Raw genomic sequence first — 9,503 nt, forward strand, 5'->3', positions numbered from 1 at the left:
GGCCTCCCAGTGTTGGGATTACTGGCGTGAGCCCCTGCACCCGGCCTGTTCTCTTAAGTAACAGTATATTTTCCAGTTTCTTGATATATCTAGTAATTTTGGATCATATCCTGGATAATGTAAATGATAGGTTGAAGATATTCTGGATTCTTTTATTCTTTGGAAGAAGTGTTGATATTTTTGTTTAGGCAGGCAGTTAACCTGGCATTTGTCTTAGTCCATTAGGGCTACTACAACAAAATACCATATACAATAGAAATTTATTTCTTACTTTTCCAGAGGCTGAGAAGTCCAAAATCAAGGCAAATTCAGTGTCTGGTGAGGTCCTGTTTCATGCCTGGTTCATAGAGAGTGCCTTCTGTCTGCATCCTCACACGGTGGAAGGCACAGGGCAGCTCTTTGGGACCTTTTTTTTAAAAGGACAATCCCATTAAAGAGAGCAGAGCCCTCATGACCCAATCACCTCCCAAAGTTCCCACCTTCTAACACCTTGGTAGTTTGGATTCAACATATGAATTTGTAAGGGACACAAACATTCAGACCATAGCAGCACTCAAACTCCAAGCTCTCCTTTGTGGTAGATGGCAGCTGAAGTCTCAGGTCAGTTATTTTAGTCTTAACTGGGCTGCTTATAGGCTGCCTTGCACATAGTTTAAGAATTAAGCAGACCCAGGCACAGTAGCTCATGCATGTAATCCCAGCATTTTGGGAGGCCAAGGCGGGTAGATCACTTGAGGTCAGGAGCTCAAGACTAACCTTGCCAGCATGGTGAAACCCTGTCTCTACTAAAAATACAAAAATTAGCCAGGCATGGTGGTGCACATCTGTAATCCCCGCTACTCAGGAGGCTGAGGCATGAGAATCACTTGAACCTGGGAGGTGGAGGTTGCAGTGAGCTGAGACTGCACCACCGCACTCCAGCCTGGGTGACAGGGCAAGATTCTGTCTCAAAAAAAAAAAAAAAAAAAAAAAAATTAAGCAGAGATTTGGGGGCAGAGTTTATATGCAAAATTTGAGGCTCCTTTTTTGTTGTCTCTCTGTTTTCCAGGATTCTTTTTCTATTTTCAGTAGCTGTGGTTTTCCTGAACCTTGCTTTTTGGTTCTTCAAACCAGTAAGATTGTAGTTTATTCTGAGTTTTAGACACTCTTCACAGTGCCGCCTGGGGTTATGCCCTCCATTATGAGATTTTCAAAAAATAAAACATTTTGTCTTTCTGCACTAAGCTAAAATTCAGAATATTCTCCTTGACTGATCCTCAAAGAAGGAGCTAAAAGAGATCTAGGGACATTTTCATTGGAAAGATACGGGAGAAAGAGGAAAGGAAGGAGGAAGTGAGAGGGAGAGAAAGAGATTGTCACTTAACTCCTGACCCCAGCAGAAAAGACCTTTATTACAAAGAGGGCCTTTGATCAACCTAAGACAGAAAATATTCATTCATCATTACAAAGGTAGTGACATTACTCTAGTGCAGATTTGATGTGCTTATCTTTCAGAATTTTTATTTCCACTTCATAAGATATGTGTTAAGAAGGACCCAGAAGGGAGCTTCAGTTTTCTACCCTATTTTATTTGTTTTCTGTATTGGGCTTTTATACATCACATTTTATTTTTCAAAAGGCTTCTGTTAATCTCTGTGAATTGTGTGCAAAAAAAAAAAAAAAAAAAATGATGGGCCGAGCACGGTGGCTCACACCTGTAATCCCAGCACTTTGGGAGGCCAAGGCAGGTGGATCACGAGGTCAGAAGTTCAAGACCAGCCTGGCCAGGATGGTGAAACCCTGTCTCTACTAAAAATACAAAATTAGCTGGGCATGGTGGCAGGCGCCTGTAATCCCAGCTACTTGGGAGGCTAAGGAAGAGAATTGCTTGAACTCGGGAGTGGTGGAGGTTGCAGTGAGCTGAGATCACACCACTGCACTCCAGCCTGGACGACAGAGTAAGACTCCGTCTCAAAAAAAAAAGAATAGAAATTTATTTTAAAAATTAAAAATAAGAGTTATTAAAGGCTTTAAGGGTCTGAAAATGATTGATCTAGTCAACCCTCTTTTTCTAACAGTAAGGAAATTGAGATTTGGTAAAATGAAAAGATACTCCTATTGTTTTATTGTCTAGTTTGTCAGCACTGTAACCCAAGTTTTCTGATTGCTAACCCAATAATATTTCAGCGATACCAAGCTTGTACCGTCAGGTTTTTTTAGTAAATATTTAATCTCTACATTATTTTTCCCAAATAGTCTAGTCAGATATAATGTGAGAGCCTTGGTAATATTGGAAAGGGTCGTTTTGAAGTGATTAGATTTTATATACAGCTTTGTTGATAGAGTAAAGATTACATTGTGGGAATTAATGAGATATTGCAATTAATTGGAAGTGAAGACTGGTTGCCAGATGTCAGAGAAACTAACAGAGTGAACTGAGGATTGCCATAGGTGTGTTATTTTAGCTAAATGACTAAGGAATAAAATTCAGCAGACTGTGTTTATCGCCATTGACCTGGGTCTTCCGAAAATATCCAGTTAGCAACCAACAACTTCCTTTTCTTGATCACCGGTTCTTAATCATGGTAAAGAGGAAAGAACACAAATCCTGTGTTTGTATTTTTCTGGTTTTCCTGCCAATAGAAGACACAATTATGGGAAAATGTTTTTCCTTTTTCTCTTCTGGGTATACACTCTTCATTTGTTACCCTGTTACACAGGACTGGACAGGAATTCAAAATAATTGTTTTACATTTTTCCAAAACTTGATTGCATCTTACTATATTTTGCATTTGTATTTTCTTTCATAGCATCTTTATTATATATTAAAACTCCTATCTTTTAGCTAAATGCATATTTCTTTTTTGTTTGTTTGTTTTTTTGAGATGGAGTCTTGCTCTGTCACCCAGGTTGGAGTGCAGCTGCGCAATCTCCTACAACCTCTGCCTCCCGGGTTTCAAATGATTCTCCTGCCTCAGCCTCCCAAGTAGCTAGGATTACAGGCACGTGTAGAGACGGGTTTCACCATGTTGGCCAGGCTGGTCTCGAACTCCTGACCTCAGATGATCCACCCACCTTGGCCTCCCAAAGTGCTGGGATTACAGGTGTGAGCCACCACTCCTGGCCTAAATGCATATTTCTAAACTAAATCTTGCTAATTAACAAGGCCTGAAAACTTGACCTCAAGAAAGAAAGAAAAATTGAGAGATTATAGGAAAGCAGTCAGGTTAAGTTTAATGGATGAGATTGTTGAAAGATGTAATGAGATAATATATACAAAAGTGCCTGCTGTACAGTGTGGTATTCAGTGAGTATTTATTGAATTACAGCCTGACCATTGGTATCTTATTTTTCTTATCTACATGCAAGGATAATAATGTCCATTTTATTAAGTTGTGAGGATTTAAATGAGGACATACATATAAAGTTCTTAGAACAATGCCTTGCAGAGTGTAAGTACTCAGTAACTGTTAACCATTATTATTGTTGTTATTCTTTTTTTTAGCTTCATACTATGACCTTCACTTTAAAATAGCACCCACAGGAATATTTTTCTTTATTTTAAAAGTATTCCATTTAGCAGTATTTCAAAAAGTTGGGGAAGGCAAGATATGAGAAAAAGTATACAACTATTATTAATACAACTGTTATCTTACTATATATCCTTAAATATTTTATATTCCCTTTTATAGACCTTATTTTTTAGAACAGTTTTAGGTTCACAGCAAAATTGAGTGGAAGGTACAGAGATTTCATATATATGCCTTGCCCCCACATATGCATAGCACACCCCTCTGTCAATTTTCTCCACCAGAGTGGTACATTTGTTACAATTGATTAATCTACACTGACATATAATTATTACCCCCAAATCCATAGTTTATGTTAGGGTCCATTCTTTGCATTGTACATTCTATGGGTTTTTTGCATAGCAACTATATTTTATATGTGTATGTTTATATATATATATAGAGAGAGAGAGAGAGAGAGAAACCATTTGCTCATTTAACAGCATAATTGTGATTTTTTTTAAAAATAGGCCTGTTACACAATTTTTTATTCCTTTTTTTTTTTTTTTACTTCTTTATGTGATTTTTTTATTCCTAAGATAACAGTCTGTTACAGAGAGGTGGCGAGGTGGCTTAATAAAGGAAAACTGCACTTTGAGTTATATCAGTTCACTTTCTGACTTGTAACCTCTCCCTACATCAACTTTCTCATCTCAACAGCAGGGATAACTAAGGACTACTATCTAGTCCTTAGAACTAACTGTTTGCAAACTTTAAAGTGTGTAGAAATGTAGGATGTTACTACTGTAGAGATATTAGTGATGTCTGGTCCTTTTACCTGTGGCTCTTGCATCTTGAGACCATCACTTAGTTCCTACATGGGTTTTAGGGGAAAAGATTTCACTGATGGAAAAGCAGGGGAAATCTGTCTGAGAAAAATAGAATACCTAGATTTCACCTGTGAGACTATAGGAATTTAAACAGATTAGTTTAGAATTTCACTAAAGGATAAAATTACATGCAGTAAATGCAGAGTGTTTGTGTTAAAATACAAATACTTGTGTAATGTAACACCGATACATTTAATTTAGTGTTCCCAAAACGGGTCTGTGGCAAGAGCCACAAGGAAAGGAAAGTATAGAGTAAAGGAAAGTATAGAGTTGCCTGGATTTCCATGTACTTTGGCTGTGGCTACTGAAGCGTCTCATTTTTAACACTTTTTTGTTGCTGCTATTGCTATTTGAGATATTCCCGTCTAGAGCAGTGGCTTACCCTCAGTAGTCATTTAAATATTTTGAGTTAGTAAATGAAATTCAACAGACTACAAGTTCAGTTTCTCGTTTCTTCAAAATATTATTTTTTATTTTTTCAATCATGTTCTTTAAATCACGGTAAACCTATAAAGGGCATCCAACATTTTTACATTGGTTTTTAATCTCTAAAATGATAAGGACTCATCTATTTGACCCTTCAGAATAACTGAGCAAGAATCCCTTGTGTATTTTGTCTAGGCTATATTACTGTATTTGTTAACTAGACAAATATGTTTATCAGCAGCTAATTCTGTATGTCTTACTGTTTCAAATTTTATCTTTAAAGCAATTTCCCTTAATGCCTAGCTTAGTGCTAAATACATTGTAGGTGCTCAGGAAATATTAATTAAATAAAGAAATTGCAAACTAGTGACATCATTTGGTCTTTTTACTGCTTTGTGTAATGGGTTTTTTAGAGGCGAGCTTTAAGGAGCTATTTTTATTATAAAAGTAATGCAGGCCGGGTACGGTGGCTCACGCCTGTAATCCCAGCACTTTGGGAGGCCGAGACAGGCGGATCACGAAGTCAAGAGATCGAGACCATCCTGGCCAACATGGTGAAACCCCGTCTCTACAAAAAATACAAAAAATTAGCTGGGCATGATGATGTGCCCCTGTATTCCCTGCTGCTCGGGAGGCTGAGGCAGGAGGATCGCTTGAACCCGGGAGGCGGAGGTTGCAGTGAGCCAAGATCGCACCACTGCATTCCAGCCTGGCGACAGAGCAAGACTCTGTCTCAAAAAAAAAAAAAAAAAGGTATTGCAAAGTAGGCTGGGCATAGTGGCTCACCCCTATAATCCCAGCACTTTGGGAGGCTGAGGTGAGCGGATCACTGGAACCCAAGAGTTTGAGACCAGCGTGGCCAACATGGCAAAACCCCAACTCTATTAAAAATACAAAAATTAGCTGGGCATGGTGGCATGCCTGTAGTCCCAGCTCCTCGGGAGGCTGAGGTGGGAAGAATGCTTGAGCCTGGGAAGTGGAGGTTGCAGTGAGCTGTGATCACACCACTGCACTCCAGCCTCGGTGACAGAGCAAGACCATGTCTCAGAAAAAGAAATACAAAGTCCGATCATTCTCCATCTTTACTAAGGATAAGTATCCTAATGTACTAACAATTGATTTTTTCTTCACTTGTTTCAGATGTCTTCTTAATGAGCTATAGTGTTGTGGAATGTATGTACTGAAATATTTTATGGTAAATATAATTTAGATGAGTCCTTAAAGTTATGTCCTCCATATTTAAACATTCTGTTGTATTCTAACAGTGTTACCTCAATACACACTCTTATCCATAGTAGTCATCATTCTTCATGATGAAGGATTGAGGGTGTGTATGCTTGTAGAGAAGCCTGGTTATGGATATTCTCACAGTATCTTATATCCAGTAGGTACTCAGTAACTACTGGATGAATAGTTTAATGCATGCAAACCTGCCTGCCACAGAATGGAGTTTGTTCTGAAGAGCAGAATTTTAATATAGAAACTACTGTGTAAGAGAATCCATTAGATTAAGGGTCAAAACACAACAGGTTTAAATTCTAACTGTGCTCTTAATTTAGCTTTGTAATTCTGGATAAGCCATCCATCATACCTTTCTGAGTTTTAGTTTCTTCAAATATAAAATGAAGGAATTGGGCAAGAATAATCAGGATCTCTAAGGTTTTTTTCCTCTTATAAAATGCTACATTGGCTGGGTGCAGTGGCTCATGCCTGTAATCCCAGCACTTTGGGAGGCTGAGGTGGGCGGATCACCTGAGGTCAGGAGTTCAAGACCAGCCTGGCCAACATGGTGAAACCCCTTCTCTACTAAAAAAAATACAAAAATTAGCTGGTTGTGGTAGCAGGCACCTGTAATCTCAGCTACTCAGGAGGCTGAGGCAGGGAGAATCGCTTGACCCAGGAGGCGGAGGTTACTGTGAGCCGACATTGTGCCACTGTCATCTAGCTTGGATGACAGAGTGAGACTCCATCTCAAAAAAAAAAAAAGAATTATGAGAACAAAATACATTTTTAAAAACTGAATGAAAGTATAAAAGTGAGTTTCTTAAAAAATTGCATTAGATGTAGGTGAAACAATGGAAAAAGATGACAGGGTGCTGAACATTTAGGAGAATTCTGAACTCAGAGTGGTTTGCAGGTTTCTAAGTACTTTCAACACTGTAAAGAAATTGAAACTGATTTTTTTTTTTTTTTTTTAGACAATCTCACTCTGTTGCTCAGGCTGGAATGCAGTGGTGCAGTCTTGGCTCTTGCAGCCTCTGCCTCCTAGGTTCAAGGGACTCTCATGCCTCACCCTCCCGAGTAGCTGGGACTACAGGCGTATGCCACAATGCCCAGCTAATTTTTGTATTTTTAGTAGAGATGGGGTTTTACCATGTTGTCCAAGCTCGTCTTGAACTCCTAGCCTCAAGTGATCTACCCACCTCAGCCTCCCAAAGTGCTGGGATTACAGGCGTGAGCCACCACACCCGGCCAAAACTGAAAATTATGGACAGTGCAGTAATGACAAATCCAGCCTGCAGACCCGTACTCAAAGAAAACACCCATAAGAAATAGCTAATGAATATTCTTCATATGCTTCTTGTTAAAAAAATTATCTCCTTTTATGTTTCTCTACTCGAAAAAAATCAACCACTTTCATTAGTAGACCAAGGTCTCATCAGGTAAGGAAGGCTTTTACTGTTCTATGATTTTCATTACATTGTAGGCCTTTTTAAAAATAACATAGTGATTGCCGGGCGTGGTAACTCACTCCTGTAATCCCAGCACTTTGGGAGGCCGAGGTGGGCAGATCACGAGGTCAGGAGATCGAGACCATCCTGGCTAACACGGTGAAACCCCGTCTCTACTAAATATACAAAAAATTAGCCGGGTGTGGTGGCGGGCGCCTGTAGTCCCAGCTACTCGGGAGGCTGAGGCAGGAGAATGGCATGAACCCGGGAGGCAGAGCTTGCAGTGAGCCAAGATTGCTCCACTGCACTCCAGCCTGGGTGACAGAGCGAGACTCCATCTCAAAAAAAAAAAAAAAAGTAATAATCATCCTATTGCAGGTCATAATGGTTCCTTTAATCTATATGAGTTCCCTTTGCCTGAGAGCTACATAAAACACATCTTCTGTATATTTGATATTAAAACCCAATCCTTACTATGCTTTCTTCACAGAACATTCAGAAGATTCTTGGCCTTGCCCCTTCACGAGCCGCCACCAAGCAGGCAGGTGGATTTCTTGGCCCACCACCTCCTTCTGGGAAGTTCTCTTGAACTCAAGCAGAACTCTTTATTTTCTATCATTCTTTCTAGACACACACACATCAGACTGGCAACTGTTTTGCAGCAAGAGCCATAGGTAGCCTTACTACTTGGGCCTCTTTCTAGTTTTGAATTATTTCTAGGCCTTTTGGGTATGATTAGAGTGAAAATGGCAGCCAGCAAACTTGATAGTGCTTTTGGTCCTAGATGATTTTTATCAAATAAGTGGATTGATTAGTTAAGTTCAGGTGATGTTTATGTAATGAAAAACAAATAGCATCCTTCTTGTTTCATTTACATAAGTATTTTCTGTGGGACCGACTCTCAAGGCCCTGTGTATGCCCTGCAAGTTGGCTCTCTGTGAGCATTTAGAGATTTAGAAGAAAAATTTAGTTTGTATAACCCTTGTAACTGTTTGTTTTGTTGTTGTTGTTTTTTTTTCCAAGCCAAATATATGACATAAGATCAATAAAGAGGCCAAATTTTTAGCTGTTTTATGTACAAGGAGAGATCTGTTTCATTTTGTTTTGCCGTATTTCTAGATATAAGTTTTAGCATGGGCCAGGAAGGACTAAAATAAAAGTTTTTAAGGTACTGTACTTTTTGCCATACTTGACGCATATACTCAAAATACAGAGTTGTCCTTGTGTAGGAATTGGAAAGCAAGAGTGGAAAGGAACGTAATAACTCGTTAGAGTTTAAAAATGAGGGTCTTGGCAAGTAACACTGATGTCTGAAAAAAAATTAAATATAAATAAATAAATAAATAAAAATGAGGGTCCTCAGCTGTTCTCTTCATATCCTATTACAGTCTCTCAGATTCTTGTGGGGGCACTCTTAGATCTCCCTTGGAGACAAGGTTATAGTTATATTTTGTTAATCTTGCAGAGCTTCCTTTTAGTCACAATAGCCTTCATTTTCTGCCATGCCCCTTCATAAGGGAGAAGGATGTTTGTACCATGATCCTCCCCACATAATCTATGGAATTAGGAGTCCTGTGTGGAGTCTTATCAATAAATATGCACATTCATCAAATGTCTACTTAAATGTGAGCATTCTACCAGTGAGAAAAAACACATAATTTTCAAAGTAATCATTGTTAAACCAACAGCAAACTTCTTTCTTATCAGCACCATAAAGTCCAGAAGACAGTGGAAAAATATCTTCAGTGCTGAGGAAAATAAGTATCAACTTAGAATTTTATGTACAATATTGGAGGCAAAATAAAGACATGTTTACACGTATAAAACTAAGAGAATTGAATTATTAAAGGTTATATTCCAAGGACAAAAAAGAAGATCTGCCCAAGGTGAAGGTATGGCATACAGGAAACAATGGTCAACAGAGAAATAAAATATATGGATGAATATATGGATAAATTTGAGTGTTTTATGGATTATCTAATTTAAGGATTATCCCAAGACAACCCTGCAAGGTAATTACTGTTCTT

The 9,503-nt window shown here is 38.7% G+C and overlaps 1 protein-coding gene across 1 annotated transcript in view; it reads left to right on the forward strand.

The window, feature by feature from the left end:
* The window catches only part of TMCO1 (transmembrane and coiled-coil domains 1), a 40,756-nt gene extending 32,199 nt beyond the window's left edge, over positions 1 to 8,557 (forward strand). Inside the window, exon 7 of the mRNA XM_054482071.2 lies at positions 7,967 to 8,557. Coding sequence (XP_054338046.1) covers positions 7,967 to 8,065 — 99 coding nt within the window. The 3' untranslated portion in view covers positions 8,066 to 8,557. The remainder of the gene's footprint in view (positions 1 to 7,966) is intronic.
* Positions 8,558 to 9,503: the final 946 nt, after the last annotated feature.

This window comes from Pongo pygmaeus, chromosome 1 (assembly GCF_028885625.2).
Source record: "Pongo pygmaeus isolate AG05252 chromosome 1, NHGRI_mPonPyg2-v2.0_pri, whole genome shotgun sequence".
NCBI classification, from domain to species: Eukaryota; Metazoa; Chordata; class Mammalia; order Primates; family Hominidae; genus Pongo; species Pongo pygmaeus.